This window comes from Numenius arquata, chromosome 7 (genome assembly GCF_964106895.1).
Source record: "Numenius arquata chromosome 7, bNumArq3.hap1.1, whole genome shotgun sequence".
In the NCBI taxonomy this organism is placed as follows: Eukaryota; Metazoa; Chordata; class Aves; order Charadriiformes; family Scolopacidae; genus Numenius; species Numenius arquata.
In genome coordinates, this window is record NC_133582.1 from 19,925,726 (window position 1) to 19,943,484 (window position 17,759).

The 17,759-nt window shown below is 41.3% G+C and overlaps 2 protein-coding genes across 2 annotated transcripts in view; both read right to left on the reverse strand.

The window, feature by feature from the left end:
• Nucleotides 1-4,474, reverse strand: part of MCM9 (minichromosome maintenance 9 homologous recombination repair factor) — a 46,911-nt gene extending 42,437 nt beyond the window's left edge. Inside the window, exons 1-2 of the mRNA XM_074150279.1 lie at nt 4,424-4,474; nt 3,347-3,689 (exon numbers count right to left, since the gene is read on the reverse strand). Of these exons, the coding sequence (XP_074006380.1) occupies nt 3,347-3,680 (334 nt within the window). The 5' untranslated portion in view covers nt 3,681-3,689; nt 4,424-4,474. The remainder of the gene's footprint in view (nt 1-3,346; nt 3,690-4,423) is intronic.
• A 6,018-nt stretch (nt 4,475-10,492) lies between these two features.
• The window catches only part of FAM184A (family with sequence similarity 184 member A), a 65,660-nt gene continuing 58,393 nt past the window's right edge, over nt 10,493-17,759 (reverse strand). Inside the window, exons 15-18 of the mRNA XM_074150565.1 lie at nt 17,492-17,609; nt 16,673-16,777; nt 12,916-13,118; nt 10,493-10,853 (exon numbers count right to left, since the gene is read on the reverse strand). Coding sequence (XP_074006666.1) covers nt 10,772-10,853; nt 12,916-13,118; nt 16,673-16,777; nt 17,492-17,609 — 508 coding nt within the window. The 3' untranslated portion in view covers nt 10,493-10,771. The remainder of the gene's footprint in view (nt 10,854-12,915; nt 13,119-16,672; nt 16,778-17,491; nt 17,610-17,759) is intronic.

A 17,759-nucleotide genomic window follows, 5' to 3' on the forward strand; every position in this document is an offset into this window, starting at 1 on the left:
CTACCGCAACAGCCAACAAAGTCTTTACAAAAATCAATAGTGTCTGAAATGCACACCTGAGGGCAGCATCAAAATGTTGCCCCTTCAGAAGTTAGTATATGAACTACAAGATACTAATATTTATCAACTTAAAAAGGAAATTACTTGCTGTTAAAATAATTTCTTAGCTTTACTTCCAAAATAGAGCTAGGAAACTAGAAAACTAGCTAGAAAAATAAATCTGCTGGAAAATGATGTTTCTAAGGGGACCAAAACTATTTGTGTATTTAGGTAAAATATTCTTATTAGCTTTGGCTGCTAAAAACAAAGACATCATATATTTATTTCAGTGTTTTCAAAACCAAATCCTTTATTTCAGACATGCTGAAACATTCTGTTCTAGTGCTTTTTAGCAAAGTGTTTGACCTTTTGCTTTTTTTTTTAAGGAAAACATTTTAAAATATTAAGCTAATTTTAAAAGGTAAAACAATAAATTAAAAAAGTAAAGCAGAAAGAAGTAAATACTTTATTTCTTTTCCAGATTATTACGTAGAACTGCAAACATTTTTTTCTGGCTGACTGTAACAAAGCTATTTAGATATTCTACCAAACCTGGTGAAAATTCTTTTTTTCCCGCAGGTCTGCATTTCTATTCAGTTCAGGAAAAAAAAAAAAAAAAAAAAAAAAAGATAAAATCCATTATTTTTCCAACTGTTTTGGCATCTTTTTTTCCCAGACCAGTATTGGTGCATCTCAACTACCTTTGCAAAATACAACACATCTTACACTAGAGAGAGCTGCAGCACTGCTGTCAGAATGTACATGAGCATCTCTGTGAATATTGAAGAGACAAGAATCTGGATGGGGAAAAAAAGAACCTTCATTCTGATCATATTAGACTGCTTGACAAACTCTTTATTTGAGTACGTGTCTCCTTGAATCACCTTTATTATATTTGTAATAACATGTAAAACTGAGCTATTAGAAGCAGCTTGGCGATCAGCAACAGCCACAGCGATGCTCAGGGTAACAGTCAGTAAAGAAAAATCTTTTAATGGATTTGTAGCAAAAGGAGAAGTTATACAATCAAATTCCTACAATGCTAAAATTCAGATAAAGAACTTCATCTTTTACTTTCTTCAGTGAACCCAGGGTAATCACCCATTATTAATCCCTGCATATTCACACTCCCCGAGTCCTTCTTTGAACTCCTAGATGGCCTGTCCGTATTGGTATGAGCGCGTTAAGATTGCATTCTTGCACCTCGCAAAAGCAAACCCACTTTTCCTCACTTCAGTCCAAGCCTGACACGCAGATCCCATTGGCCCCACTCCAGGCAGGTGCCCGCTGCTCCCACCAAGAAGAGCGCAACACCTTCTCTTCATTCCCGTTTCACGTGGGAATGGGAAGCGGCACTCCAAGACGAGAATCCTGAAGGTAATCAGAACCCAGCATCCACTTAACAGGTTATGGGATCATGGGAAAATTTGGGTGGTAAAAAGCCTACAGATCGTTTAGCTTATGGCTTTTGTTTCTTCGGCAGCCAGCCTTTCGATGGCACAGAACGCAAACCAAACTACATGGATCCAGCTGGACCACATGAGGATCTTTATCCGTTTCCCTCCTGTTTAGTGATGGAGTAATTTGTGAGGCTGCTGACTAGCTTTTTCCATCAATGATCAGTCAGACTTGCTTTTATCAGTTACTAAAACTATGTGATCAAACGTGGCTAATTTTGCCTGAGGTTGACTAAGGAATATTCTACCACACATCCCACATCACTGTGGGAGGAATGGTCAGCTCCAGCAACAGGCTGATAATAGGAGCAGGAATGTCTTAAAGACACCGCTACTCATGCAGCGATCATTTGCCCCTTGCTTTACTCCTTCTAGCACTTCCTGGTAGTTTATGAAATAATCATCCTTTGAGTATATATACTCCACAGTATACTCCATAATTCTGTTTTCATGCCGAAGCGCTGAATGATGCAGATGCATGCTAGAACACTAGGGGGGAAATTTTAATTCACTCCAACTTTTATAGGTACAGAGAAATGCCTGACATTTCAAATTTTAGTACAACACAGAGGCCACCCTTTTACACCACATACTCAGCAGTTGTATACAAGCTCCATAACCCCTACACAGGTAGCAAGCCTATTTTTTTTTTCCTTCCCCTAAAAACTTTGAGAAAATAGCATTATGAGAGCCACAGGCTAATTATATTTCTCGTGTATGTGTTATAAGGACAATATTTTTAATGAAACGTACTAGGACAAAAGACAGGTCTATTCAACAACTGTGATTCATCCAAGTTCAAGCTGCCAAAAGACTGAATGATCATAAACCACTCCAACATGGGACAGGGGAGGGAAACGCAGGTCACCAGGCCCTTGGCTTTGCAGACCTGACAGCTCCAAATAGTCACCATCAGCAATGACCAGAAAGGACTGTGCCACCGCAGACCCAGTTCCCCACAACAGGCAAAATAGGCATTTTAACCCCAGAACCTGCACTCCACGCTTACCACACCTCAAAGCTACTAAAGATTTCCTAATAGTAAGCAATAATGACATATCAACTTGTAGGGGGAAAAAGGACAAAATCCTCGATTAATGATCATGCCTTCCAACAGTTCATTCCAATTTCATAACAAGCAATTTTGTAACAATTATTTAAGCATAAAATTTGACATTTTCAGATTAAATTGGGAGAAGACAAATCAAAACTTAGACTTTGTCTGTTCCGGGAGATGGGTGGAGCCAACAGAGACCACGAGACAACTGACACGGTGAGGATGTCAACCTGCAAGAAAATCTACGAACTACCTATCCTCCCCTAGAACTTTTTTCTTTAGACTATCTTTTCTTTAGACCTTTTTTTAGACCTTTTTTTCAGGCCTTTTTTACTTTAGACCGTCCGGCTAACAAGAGAAATAATGTGAGACTGGCTGCTGATTTGAGTCTTTTTGCCACGGAAAGGCTTTGGCGTTAAGCCCTGAGCTAGCAACAAACGCGAATCGATTTTCTGCACAATACGCTGCTAATTTCAGAGTTTAGTTAGTTAGAAGAGACTTAGCTAAAAAGTAGGATTACTGAACACAAAATTGGTTCTGTTTTTACCTCAAACCAGGACATGACGCCATCAGGGATGGCCGCAGCTTTTTTGCGGGTTGGTCTACACAACTCCACGTGTTCCATTCCGTCTAATAAACACACCAGCCATTTGCTATTGGTGTAAACACTGAAATGGCAGGAATTAAACTTGCTCCTTCCCTTGGCCACCCCGATAGCTCGTTACAGAATGAGGGAATTGGGCAGTGCCGACTGGGAGATGCCCCCGGGGTGCCTCGCTGCCCCCCAACTCACCCGACACCCTGGCGTGGAGGTTCTGCTTCATGCTGAGCTGTGGAGGGCCTGAGGTGGCGGTGGTGGTGGCGGTGGTGGCGGCCTGCAGCGCTGCCAGGGCGGCCCGGCGCAGGGCGCTGTCAAAAACGGTCAGGACCTCACCGGGGAAGGCGTTGAAATACTCCCCGATCTCCATGTTGGTCTCAAAGAGCGTCAAGGCGTCAACGACGACGGGGTAGTGCGCCTCCTCGTCCGCCTCCCTCAGGATGCCCAGGATGTCGTCCCTGTGGTGCTCCAGCAGGTAGGACTCGAAGACCTGCCCGATCAGATTCACCTGCTCCGCGCCCAGCACCATGTTGCCTCTCTGCGGGTGAGGGAAAGCGGTTACAAAGCCGGGCTTTTCGGTAAGGCCGCTCGGAAAACTTCACTTTTCACTCAGAAAAGCCCATCACGGGGAGGGGAGGGGCTCAGGGGCGACTGCGCGGCCAACGAACCCGGGCGACGACACCGCGGGAACGACGCGCCCCGCCCCGCCCCTCACAGAGAGCTCCCGCCAACCAACCGCCTCGCCCCCGCCAGCCAATCAGCGCCGCCCCGCCTCCCGTCAATCACGCCTGTCCCGCCCCCCGGCAGTCGGCCCGTCAGTCAGGCAGCCGTCCCGCCTCCGCGGCAGGTTGCGCGGTGCCGCTCTCCTCACGCCCGCCGCCGGGGCGGGCAGAGCGCTCCTCTCCCCGTTAATGCCGGCAAGTGAAGCCGCCCGGTCACCCGGTGCGTCGCACGCTCGGTGGGGGATGAAGGGAAGCGGCAGCCGCTTGTTCCGTCCCGCCCCAGGCGGCGGCCGGCTCGGGGTTCGCCGCAGCGCGGAGCGGCCAAGCCCCCGCTCCCGCCCCGGGCGCCACCAGCGCGGCAAGTTTTGAACGCGGCGAGGCGGGGGTAGGCCGGGCCGGGCTGGGCCGGCAACGCGCCGCTTCGGCCGCCCGCCTGCGGAGCGCGGCTCCCGGCGCCTCCCGTCCCGTCCCGTCCCGCCTCCGGGCGGCGAAGGCCGCGGGTGCGCTCCCGGCGGCCCCGCCGCAGCGTGTGTGCGAGCCCGCTCGGTACCTGCAGCGCGGGCCTCCGCCGCCGCCCCTCCGGGCGGGCTCCCGCCGCCTCCGCAGCTCCCTCACCCGGCAGGAGAAGCGACTCCGTCCCCGCCCCCTCCGCGCAGCTCCACGCGCGGCCGCGGCGTCCCCCGGGCAGCGCGGCTTCTTTCCGGATCCTGCGCGGCCGCAGCGGGAGAACGCGCCGCTTCCGCTGGGCCGCCGCGGCTGCGGGAGAGCCGGTCCCCCCCGGGAGCGGGTGAAGGGAGAGGAGGAGGGCGCTCGGTGGGTGCGGAGGGGTGTGCCAGCTGCTGTAATGTATTTGAATGTCTTTCATATGTCCATTCAAGTCTGATATCGCAGAGAATAACTTAATGCCCCCTTAACTTCAAAGCGTTTGAAGGATCTTAAAGCTTCTTCATTGAGCTCCTAATTCGCAGGACCTCCCGTTGTTGCCTTGTATTAATGGTGAATTACTGATACGCAATCAAAAATCACTGCCCCCGTAAAATCTTAATGAAAAAGTATACCATACTATCACCAAGGTATCAGAACTGTGCCAATAGTTCTATAATAAGATATCAGAAGAAATGTACAGAATTTGTATTTTAATACAAATTTTTAGAGTTGGTGGAGGGCAAAGTCAACACTTTTCAAACAAAATTATCCCTTAGTTCCCTTATTTTCACGTTATGATGAATGGTTTCAATATGTAAAGTAACTGCCTTACCTGCCTTAATTAAACTAAGATAACGCATTTGAATGTCTGACGTTTTTTCTCCCCATCATATTTAAATATGTGATCTTAATGGATAAGAAAGCTACCGTGATTACTTAATCTCTGTGAACTACATTGAATACCTCACCATTCGTGAGCTGGTCTGAGGAACGTTTTGCTGCAGAGAAAGGAAGGGTCTTGGAATGTTTGGGCAAAAGCTTCTTGGGTGGAAATGCGGGTGCTTTAAATCACAAATCGTGTTTCTCTGAATTGCTACTCTGCAGGCTATGGGAAGAGGATTCCTGCGTATGAGTCCTGTCTGGTAAATCAGTGGATAGAACTTCAGTTATCTGTCCTGCATTGCTTGCAAATACAAACTTCTTTAGAGTATTTGTAGATGTCGCCTAAATCCTCACCTGAAGGAAGCAGCGTTTACATCAAAAGGCTAAGACTGCTTCAGGGGGCTATAAAGAGGAAATGTTTTCACCCCTAAATATGGCTCTAGAAGTAAAAAGCGTTTTGCTTTTTAAAATGGTCTTATTTTAACCAATTTAATGGGTATGGCTGCAAAAGCACTGCTGAGATCTGCACCCAATATATAAATTGATCACTGTGAAAATTCAAAACTATTTCTGGTAAAGATTATTCTGGGTGGAGTGTGAAGCAAGCCCTGTCTCCGCAATAGGCTTTCAGTGTCAACCTTACTCAGTTTATGGTGTTGTCCTGCAAGGCACCAAAACCAGGCTGCTTTTTTCTCATGATGAGACTCCTCTGTTTCTGCGCATTTGTTAGACGGATCAGCACAGTTACCTGGCTTCTGGGATGGCAGAGCTGTAATTTTTGTGATTTCCTGGAGGTGTCGGTCTATGCTTCCTCAGACTCTGTGTTTTGTAGCCTGAACAACTAGAGCGACAGGATGAAAAAGAATGCAACCGCCTGCAGCTGCAGCAGCCAATTACAACTACAGAGCAAGGAACTGGTATTGGGGCTTGGGGGGGTGTTGTGGTTTCACCCCAGCCAGCAGCCCAGCCCCACGCAGCTGCTCGCTCCCTCCCCCTGGTTGGGATGGGGAGAGAATCAGAAGAGTAAAAGTGAGGAAAAACTCGTGGGTTGAAATAAAAGCAGTTTAATAAGGTAGAGCAAAAGCTGTGCATGCAGGCAAAGCAGAACAAGGAATTCATTCCCTGCTTCCCATCAGCAGGCAGGTGTGCAGCCATCTCCAGGAATGCAGGGCTCCATCACACATAAAAGTTACTCGGGAAGACAAATGCCATAAACATCCCCCTCCTTCCTTTCTCTTCCTCAAGCTTTATATACTGAGCATGACACCTTAGGGTGTGGAATATCCCTGTGGTCAGTTGGGGTCATCTGTCCCAGCTGTGTCCCCTCCCAGATTCTTGTGCCCCCTCAGCCTACTCACCGGTGGGGCTGTGTGAGGAGCAGAAAGGGCCTTGGCTGTGTGTAAGCCCTGCTCAGCAGTAACTAAAACATCCTTGTGTTACCAACACTGTCTCCAGCACAAATCCAAAACACAGCCCCGTACAAGCTGCTATGAACAAAATTAGCTCTGCCCCTGCCAAAACCAGCACAGTGTTTAAAGGTTGCAATTAGGTAGTCGTTCCTACAAGAAAAAAAACTAAAGTATTTATCATTTTATTATTCTCTAATAATCACTAGTAACAGTTGTGTCCTTAGCTGAGTAATTAAGAAATGTTTACTCAACAAAGAAGTCATCAAAAAAAAAATACATCATGCCCATTTGGAAATCCATGAGGCAGCCCCTTTCAAAGGCATGGTGCAAAATAGGACAAGAAAAAGTAATTATCTCAAACGAGCGGATGGAGACAGTGATGGTCATTACCAGCCTGAAAAGCTCTCTTGTCCTGGGCTCAGAACACTTTTCACTTTGAATGGCTCCCTTACATAAGCCAGTGTTACTACTTCTGCTTTCAGGTCACATCTTGCGTGGTCATGAAGAAAAAGACAAAGACGAAGAACTCCTGGTCTTCAGTTTTACAGAATGCAGCGTGCGCTCTCAATCTGGAAACCTCCCAGGAGAGAACAAGAACTGCCCGCTGATGCCACGGTCAGGGTGGCTGGTACACGTCCCACTCCAGCGTGCAATTGGGACGCTGCCGGCAAGGCTGGATGAGCGCCGAGAAGGGCCACAGGAAAGATTAGGTAAAGATTTAGACTAAGCAGCGTGAATGTGGTTGAATGTTCATGTGACTGTAAAACTTGGGCTTCAGCCTCTGCCCTGAGACGTGCCTGTTCCAGCCGTGAGGGAGGCTGCCCGTGGCGTTCACAGCCTGAAGCGTGCGGACCCCTCTCTGTGCCCAGCCGTCACGTCCACGATCCCTAACTGAAGTTAAACAGCCATAGCTCCAGCTAAAGGCTCAGCTGCTCTCTAAACTTCTCTGTTTGTCCGTCAGGTTGTACCTGGAAGGCCTGATAATTTCCAAGAGTACTCGCTGTCAGTGAAGCCAGATTTTGGTAGTCATTAGTGAATTATGCTTTTATTTTCTTAAAGCTTGGCTCCTCTTCTTCCCTAGCAACGTCGCTCTCAGTGCTGTTGGCAGCAGCTGCTTCTCGTTGTGTTCCGCCAGCTGTTACTGGGAACAGGCCTCTAGACCGTGCTTCCCTCTGAAAATGAGAGTTACCTCAGTGACAGGCCAATTTATAAACTCATCCTTAAGGCTGTGCAGGACTCCAGAGCGGAGCCGTAGTTCACCTCATGGCTCCCATCATTAACGGTGGAACTTGCAGTGCAATTTGTACAGTCAACAAAGTTTGAGTTGCCTAATTGCGTATGTGCTTGAAAATAATAAATGTTAACACAGTTGTGGAGTAAAAGAGCCTGATGTTGAGACTGGGAAATAACAAGTTCTGCTATTAAGAGAAATAGAGTTCAGTGGTCGGTCATGCCAAAGTGGAAAACTTCTGTTTCAGCTTGGCCATCTGGTCCTGTTACACGATCCCGGTAATATCCACAGGTACTTCCAATCACTGTAGCATATCTAAAGAAATGGATGTTTATTTATATGACTAAAATACACTGCAAAGTAAACTAGCTTTAAAACTGCAAGGTGATTTCTGTATATAATTGTACATAGAAATAAGTCATATTTCCATTTAAAGATTTTGTCAGGGAACGTATACATAAATAAAACCAAAATAATACCTGTGTCATGGTTTGGGCCGGACTGGCCACGGAAACGAATGACAGACACTCTCCCCATCCTCTCCCCTCAGGGAGAGAAGGATGAGAGAGAGAGACTTATGAGTTTAAAAGAGACTAAACTACTAAACTACTTTTTAAAGAGACTAAACTACGAAACTAAAAAGAGTACTTTTAATAATAAAATAATAAAAAGAAAAGATAATATGAAAAAATAAAATAATGAAATATATACAATATATACAAAACCAGTATCACCAGGATGGCGATGACATCACCAGCAGGCACTGGGGAAGTCCCAGACTGGACCCAGTGACAAACGGGAGCTGGATCCTGGATCTGGATTCAGAAACACACAGATCAGGATCAAAGGCAGATGAACCACCAGAGTCCTCCTCGGACGCTGGCCATTGAAGAACGAGGCTGACCCTTTGATCCCTCAGCTTTTTTTAGGAATACATGTTACAGGGTTCTCAATGCTGTTTGGTAGAAAACCATTTTTTTTCCTAGTTTCTTCGGGTTGATTTTGGGCTTTTTTTGTTTAGTTGGGTTTTGGTTTCAGGAGACTGACTGGGTCAGAACAGCCACTGGCTGTGGCAGACACGGTAACTCAGTGCTCCTTAACTTTCTTCTCCCTTCCAAAAGACAAATGCCTGCCAGCAAAAAACCAATGTTCATACCTTTACTGAGTAGGTAAAGTAAATGCAGATATGATCATCTTCGGGATTACTGTTCTCTTATTAATTCCATATGTAAAAATGCACAAATGAAGTGGAGCATGGGAGAAAAAGGCTGAGCCCTTGCAAAACATGGAAGAAAAAATACACAACACTCACTTGAGCATGTTATAACAAAATGAGCTAGTGTATTTTATTTTGGGTAACAGCCAAGAAATCTGACATTTTGCCCAATATGGCTTTCTTCTAAAATTAAAAAGTTGCATATACCTACAGTTGAGTCCACCAGCTACAGAAAGTCTGCTGTATACATCTTTAATCCACGGCAGCATCACCAGAATACAGCTTTCAGTGGAGTTTTCAAGCTGAATTATAAGATAAAAGTTTTAAAATGTTCATTTAGAAGATTTTATATTGTTTATATGAAAACATACAAATTTTTCATTTATACATATACTACATATAAAACTCATTGCAATTAGCAAGTATCTTTTTCTGGGTATTTATCTTTGTGCATATAGTGAAAAAAGGATGTAGTTAGGGCTTCAGACGAAATATTAAAGTTCAAGACATTTGTATATGCTAACTAAAACCTTATTCAAATAACTCAAACATTTTTTCCTGCTTTGTAAAGATAAGAGATTCAGCTTAAAAATACATTCATAAAACAAAGAGACAATTTTCTCCCTGAGACTACCAGTGCGAGTTACTTTGTGGTAATCTTTGAATGAAAAAATATAAAAAAAAGACAATAAGCTCTAGTTTTCTAGATGCTGCAGCAAATTTCTCGAGCAACAATGGCATCATAAAAGATGTAGACTGGAGAATCATGCTCACTAGCTGAACAGTTTAAGATGAAGAAAAACCTTTAATATAGACAAGGGAAGGTAAGTTTTAATGAAAGATCTGTATCCATAGTATGTATAAATGGGAAAAACCTGGGTGGCTGGCTGTTCGGGTTTTTTTCATTTCAGACATGAATTTTATCCAAAGCAGGACTGTGTGCTCAAAATACAGATTCTTGATTTATGCAAAGATACTTAGTACAGTATTCAAAATGTTTAAATCATGTTTTTGTTAATATTCATAAAAGAAATACATAACGTGTGGGAACAGTTTCTGCTTAAGTTCAACGATAAAACATTTGATTAGAACTAGCTGGCAAAATCTCATGGGTGACAGGTAAGGAGTCAACCCCCACACCCCCAGTGAACAGCTCCTGGTTTGTGGCTTTTTTGGCACCTACATTAGTTTTGCTTTGTTTCACATTCTTCCTTTTAAATGTTAGAAAGAGACAGTTTTTAAACTGCTACAAAGGAACAGAATAGAATTGGGACACATTAAACATATCCTGCCCAAACTGGAGAGAGAGAGAGTGAGATATATATACCTTCTCCTTTTACAATTTCAATTGTATTTATAGTAACCATGCAATTATGTTATTCTGGGGGGGAAAGCCTTACCTGAAATCAAAGAAAACACATTTATAGGAAAAAGGGGGAAAGCATTATGTTTGTTCTACCAAAATTTATTATGTAGTAATTACAAAGTTTAAAGATTCTTCCATTTTAAATAAAAATAATAGTTATAATTACGCACATTATATAGTACCATGTCAAGTGCTTCCAACAAATATAACATGAAATACAGTGCAGTTTCAAATCAGAAAGACAAATACTTTCTCATTCACAGTGTTCGACAAATTACAGAAAAGCTTGTTCACATGAGGGTTCACTTAAGGTCATGCTCTTATAAAAACAGTCCACGTCACGCTGTGCCACAAAACCAAATCAGCTCTCAGAAAGTGAAGTATCGGGCAAACCACTCCTGGCGTTGGGGATCTGGTGAAGCCACTGGTGAAGCGTCAGTCTGAGGAGGGCTAAATTCACAGAAAGAAAAAAGAACAATTATCCCACAACTACACAAAAAGTACAAATGTCAGGAGAAAAGAAAAATCACAGAGAATACTCAGTGAAGACGGCAGTGAGTTTTCCCATGGGTCAATGATCAGTGTGCCTCAGGACATGATTTAATGTCTCCCTATAGAATCTGTGATCATCCACTCCATTGGAGAGCATCAGCAGCACAGGCAAGTCAGTTCAGAAGCCACGTGACAGAGTGGCAAATAATATCTCGGAAAACATAATTTAAAATCTCATAAACAGCTGTAGGTTTTCAGGAAAAATAAAAAGGGTTTTCTTGAAAAAACGTGACTGTAGGAGGTCCTCTTTTAGCATCCTTTTCCTGTGGTAAAGTTAATTTTCAAAAATATGATGCCAGCATCATATTTGTAGACATGTGCTCACAAAGACTGGTTGGCAACTGAACAAAAATACACACTATTTTAATACTTAACACTAATCACAGATATCACTTGCATTGTTGTTCATGCACACATTTAAAATACACTAATATATTAGGAAAAAATAAACTGCTGCACTGCAAACAAGATTTGTTTCCCCCTTGAACACTTAAAATTCTCACAAAACAAGCAAGAGAGAATCCTTAAATCTAATTTAAATTTAATCACAGAATCACATGGAGTTGGAAGGGACCTCTGGAGATCATCTAGTCCAACCCCCCTGCCAAAGCAGGTCCACCTAGAGCAGGTTGCACAGGAACATATCCAGGCGGCTTTGAATGTCTCCAGAGAAGGAGATTCCACTACCTCCCCGGGCAGCCTATTCCAGTGCTCTGCCACCCTCAAAGTAAAGAATTTCCTCCTCATGTTTAGGTGGAACTTCTTATATTCAATTTGTGCCCATTTCCTCTTGTCCTGTCACTGGGCACCACTGAAAAAAGACCAGCCCCATCCTCTTGACACCCTCCCTTTAAGTATTTATAAACATTGATCAGATCCCCCCCTCAGTCTATAAATACTACAATTAATTGTGTAATAAATATTACACAATTAAGTTCCTTTATCAATAAAAATCAGTAATTACTGTATTACAAAGAGCACAAACCAATTCAGAATGGCAACTCCAGCAGGACAGTCCATGAGTTCATGCACATGCATGTTGTAGGTATCTGAGCACACTCATGCACATCGCATGCACAGGAAAAAATAAGCAACAGTATTTTTTTTTTTTAAATTATTTTCTTGAAATAGACTGTTTTCCTTTATCTATCTTAGATTCTATTATTTGTTTCCTTTTATAATTAGTAGTTGCATGGTATGTGGTCTTTCACATAAAACTAAAAGAGAGAGTAAACAACCAACTGTGGAAGTGGCAATTACACATTGCTTTAAGTTACCAACTTAGAGGTAAGAGATCAGCACCTACTAAATACAGAGTACACCACTTCAGTGCATTTAATATGTAGGCACATAAAGCCAAAAGATTAAAATCCTGCCTCTAAAATGCCATTTTTTTAAGTTATTCAATTTACTATATTAATTTGTGAGATAATTACTTGAGATATTAATGCTGGTTTTGATTACTGGAAGCTCAGTATTAAGCCTCCAAGCAAGCATGTTTCCTGTTGCTGTGGGTAAGGCTACTCCTATGAAACAATTTGATTTAGGTGAGGAAAGGGGAAACACAAAACATTCATGTGGCACAGAAAATAGTTTTCTTACATAAAAACCATTACCATGTAATACTGATTAAAAGAAATTCTGTGCTAGTATCAATTCCTACATGACAATCAGTAAATAACACAAACATTTAAAACAATTGTTCATATATGTAAACAATTGGAACCACATGAATTCTATAAAAGTATCTAAAAGGGTTTTCAAAGTTCAAGACATGAAAGTGAGAGAATACTTCACGTTTCAACAGGGTCTACAATAAAAAGGAATACTATAAAGAGGTTACAGATATCATGTAAAAATTAAAAATGCCTTAAGAGTACTTGTACCTCTGAAAGGTTCTCAAAGCAAGTGGGATTCAGCAAAAAAAAAAAAAAAAAAAGATTGGTGAGGCAGTGCTCACCTCAAAAACGTCTTGGGCTCTTTGTGTGGCACTGGCTGTGGCAGTGGTTTGCTGCTGTTGAACTCAATATCGTGGATGGGTGAGTTGGGAATGGGGTCCAGGCGGTTAGGATGTCCATTGCCCACCACTCCGCTGGACTCCAGAGCACTTAGATTGGGGACACTCACAAACCTGTTTGTTGATTTATCGTTCTTCTTCTTTTGCTGCATTAAAAATAACAAATGTAAGGAAGGCTTCTTGCACCAGGACAGATGAGGATGTTTGCAAATGTAAAAGTTGTAGCGATGGCTGGTTTGGGACAGATTGGGCTGGGGTTTTTTACTTTTTTTTTTTTTTTTTCCCCCAATTGTAGTTTTACTGTTTGCTTTGACCAGAACTGAGCACAACAAATTTTCACAGAAAAATTTCTGATCAAGATGATTAAGTTATTAAGACTTAGTGTAATAAGCAAGGAATATATTATATGAGATCTTCCAATATAACATTTTGGTCTGTTTAAGACATTGGAGATAGGAAGTTTTCAATAAAATTGTCATTTAATCTGTTAAACCTTTCATGTTTACTTTAATCTTTTCTTGCTGTCAATGGAACAGCTCTGCTCTCAAAATGTAATTACAGCAAATTTCAATGACAAAAAAACTGAATCTCTCCAACAGGTTTCACCCCCTCACTGAGACACATTTTGGTAACTGGAACATGGAACCTAGAAAAGCAGCTAGGTTTCTTTTAAAGCAAGCAATATAGCAATACTGCTAAAGAGAAAAAGATTATTGTATAGGACTTCAGTTTCGTGGACAAGGTAGTGCTAGGAGAGCTGCTGCTTCTGGACACCAGATGGCACAACTGAGCTTTTTTCCTCTCTTAATATTCTTTATAGTTCTACTGATAGTATTTTTAAGAAACTCAAAATACTGAAAAAAAATATTTTTATATCACTATTTTACTTTTCATAACATCATACAATAGAATCTGTATTTATCCTCGTTATTTTAATAGATATTTTAATGTAAAAGAATGCTTCAAATAATTCTATAGCTTTCTAAAAATAGCTGTGACAGAACGCCATGTGTATTTTCTGACTTCTAACAAATATTCCATGTCCACGATAACATACTAATATTTAAAAAGCCTTATTTCCAAAAATAGGATTTTTGAATGAATGGATTCATTTATTCTCATGAATTATGTATTATTTGAATATATAATAAAGCAATTCAATTACACATATGCAACCCTAACAAAGTAGCTAGGAGGAAAACCCCTTAAGGGCCTAAGAACGACACGAACTAAATAAAGTGAAAGACAAGTGGAATCTCATGTTGTTTCTGTATAATATTTTCCTGCACAATTCCCCCTGAAACAGAAGAGCTGCTCTATTCAAGGGTGGGCACGAGTTCAAACGGAGACAGAGTCCTATTGTTTGACCTTTCTGCTTTGCTCTCTGCCAGCTTTGGTTTCGGTGCCTGACCTCTCCGGGGGTGGCAGATGCTAATGCTGCTAATTGTAGCCACACGGCAGAAGCGGTTGTCAAAATACAATTAAAAACCCTCAACAATTTAACAGAAAGCTATAATAGAAAACAGTTTCTTTTAAGCATTACAGTGAAAGATCATTAACTGCAAAGCATTAAGCTAAGATTGTCCCATACGCTTTACTTCTGTAGTAGCTGAAGAAGAAAGAAATAACATTATGGTGGAAAAAATAGTTTGGTAAAAGTAACCAACTTATGTCAAATACATCTGCAACGTAATATACACTAATTAAAACTGTGTGTTAAACACGCTGTGGTTAAATCGGTGTGCTTCATGGGTGGCTCATTTCTGAAAAACATGTATTATCCACATAGATGCTAAGAAAAATACTGCAGTTTATATTTATTCTCTATAAAACAGTCTATGCTTCTGAAGCAGTCAAATCTGGAGACAAAATTGTGTGTATTGTTTCCATGAAATTCATGCAAAGTATTCTATTAAGAAACTTCAGATGTAACAATGTAATATAAACAGATCCATTGCATAAATTAGAGAAGCGGTAATACATACTGCAATGGCTGTAATTTTGCATTAATATGCAAAGCCTGTAGTAACTCATAAATTCTGTCTTTTTATTACAAAAAAAAGAAAAGAGAATGAGATTTTCAGTTTCTTTGTAATTCATTCTCCAGTAACACAGTACGTGCTTTGACAAAATAAAGTAACATAGTCCACAACTCATGAAATGAGAGATCAAAATGTTCTAGCACACAAGATGGTTTTAAAATCTGAACAGTTTTAAGTGATAGAAACATACTATAAAAATATATGAATTATCACTACAGAAATCTGATGTTGAAGTACTTTTCCCAAACACTTCAGATTTCACACACAACACAAGCTTATATAATTGATGGTTACATTTCACATCTTTATAAATGAGTGGTTCAGACAAACTTCCAAAAATTTCAAACCACGATAAATCACATAAAAACAGAGCATTCAAATTGTATCTGGCAGTCCTGGAATTGTCTCTACTGGGCCCAAACTAAGTTCTTTTATGCAGTTATGCATAAAAGCTAGGCATCCACAGATAAGCTTGTAAGAGTGCTGGGCTCCTGAAAAACATAGAAGAATACTGACAATTTGCAGCAGAGTTTGTGCAGAAGTGGGAAATGCGCCTATCTGATGTGAAACTACACTAAGGCTTAGCTCAACAACACAGCCTGATCTCAGGTAACGGAGCGAGACCCCCTTTGTAAATAACGGAGCCTGAACCTTGATCGCCGAAGCTCTCGGGCATCTGAGCTGCTTGTTGTGCCCCTTGGGTTACCCTCTGCTTTGGAACCTTCCCCTGATCTTCTGCCTTAACAGCGGGGACAAGGAAGGAAGTGTCAAAGGACTCATTCTTACTCCTGAAGTGGTGAAAAATAGAATGAAGGTGCTCTGCTACAGGCTATTCATGTTCCTCATAGAATCACAGAATCATTCAATTGCCTAGATTGGAAGGGACCTTTCAGATCATCTAGTCCAACTATCATGAAGGAATGCTGCTGGCTTTTGAAGTGACAGGGAGGCGACTATGCCTGCTTGTACAGTAGCCTTCACTGGCAGCAGGACGGAAAGACCTAGAAAAGGTTGCTACTGAAGTGTTTTCTCTTGTATGGGAACTGAGAAGGCTAGAGACTGACTTCTGTCTCCTGCTGCCCCCACAATCCATACCGGTTCAGTTCTCCAGTATTCCTATGTCTTTCTCCATTCAGACTCATTCCATGCCCTTCTCATACTCGTCTCCTTCCCCCTCTTTACCCTTATTTCCTTCCTTTAGTGTCTCCTCTCCCTCTGTCTTTCTAATGCTTTCCCATCCTGAGCACCACCTGAAAAATGAAGTTGCCCTTGCACTTCCCAAAATAACCAAGAAAAACAATGAAACTAAAACTGGTTATAGGTGTCACTGGTCTCTGTTATACGCTACAGTACTGCCCTCTGTTGCCTGTCACTTTTCTATTTTGATTTTGTGAGAAGGAACTGTACTTTGTCATACACATCTAGCAAACTAAGGCAACAATATCAGTGGACCCCTCAGCAACACAAAAGAAACAAACCTACACAAAAATAAGTAGAGACAAATGGAAAACTATGTTCCTTGTTTTGAACATGTATTTTAAGAGTGAAATATGTATATACGCAGGCACACACACATACACATATATTTCTTCTTTTCACTATATCCTAAGTTTAGATTTCTTTTTCTTCACTTTAGCAATGAAGTCCATGGAACATACCTTCACCAATGGATTAATAACACCAACATTAGGGCTTGCATTAAACATTTTGTTGTAGTTAGTCTCCCTGTTAACTAGCTCCAGCTGATAGAACTTTTTGTCCTCCTAAAAAGAAGAGCAAATAGAAACTTCTTTTTATGCATTTTTCAATCCGTTAGTGGCCAAATCTGCCTATAAAATGATCTCAAAGAAATTTAAGTCTTTAAAGAAACTGGTAATTCTAAAAATTGCATTTCGTATTTAATATGGTTTATATATTATTATATGTAAATCCTAAATAATTTCTATTTATGCAGTTCTGTTGCAGTTCTATGCTCCAGAGAATGAGCACAGCCCAATGAATTATGAACTGGGAAAGACTCAGTATTGTAAACTTCTAATCTCTAATTAATTTGAATTTCCTCATTCCTTCTTGCTTCTGAATCAAGTTATAATCAGACTACTATGAGTCCAGGTTTTGTGCTCTCAATTTGGGAAGCTCCATGGATCAGGAAATTGGTCTTAAAAACCTCACAGACGAGACTATTTCTGATATGGCTTTCATGGCTGGCTTAGTCCAGGATTGGAGATAGTAGACATCTGATCAAGGTTGTACTGAAATATTTTTTGTAATAATTTATTATGTTTAATTGTGCAAAACTCTCTGTATCTAATTAGTTTTACTATTTTGAGTCATTGAAGCCACAGGAATAATGTGTTAACGAATGTGAATAACATGCTAGCAGGATTGGTTCTTTAAATGCATTTCAAACACTTTGAAATAGATTAACTTTTTTATATCTGTCAAGATATTAAACCAAGAGAGCATGAAAGTCTTACAATCAATTTCTTTATGAGCTGGTCCCGCTCTGCAATTAGGTCTTTCAGTTCTGAGATAAGCTGCAAGTCTTCTGGTCTTGATTCTCTGGTTTTATATTTTTCTTCCATTTCTTCTAAACTTTATAGGAAAGAAGAATACTCCCTTTAGCCTGATCCAGTGTTAAATAATGAGTGAATAGTCACATTTTTGATTAGTACAAAATAGAGTTCAGGGATTAAAAGCAGAAGGTGATTTTCTTATCACCTTGAAGTAAACTAATTTCTATGT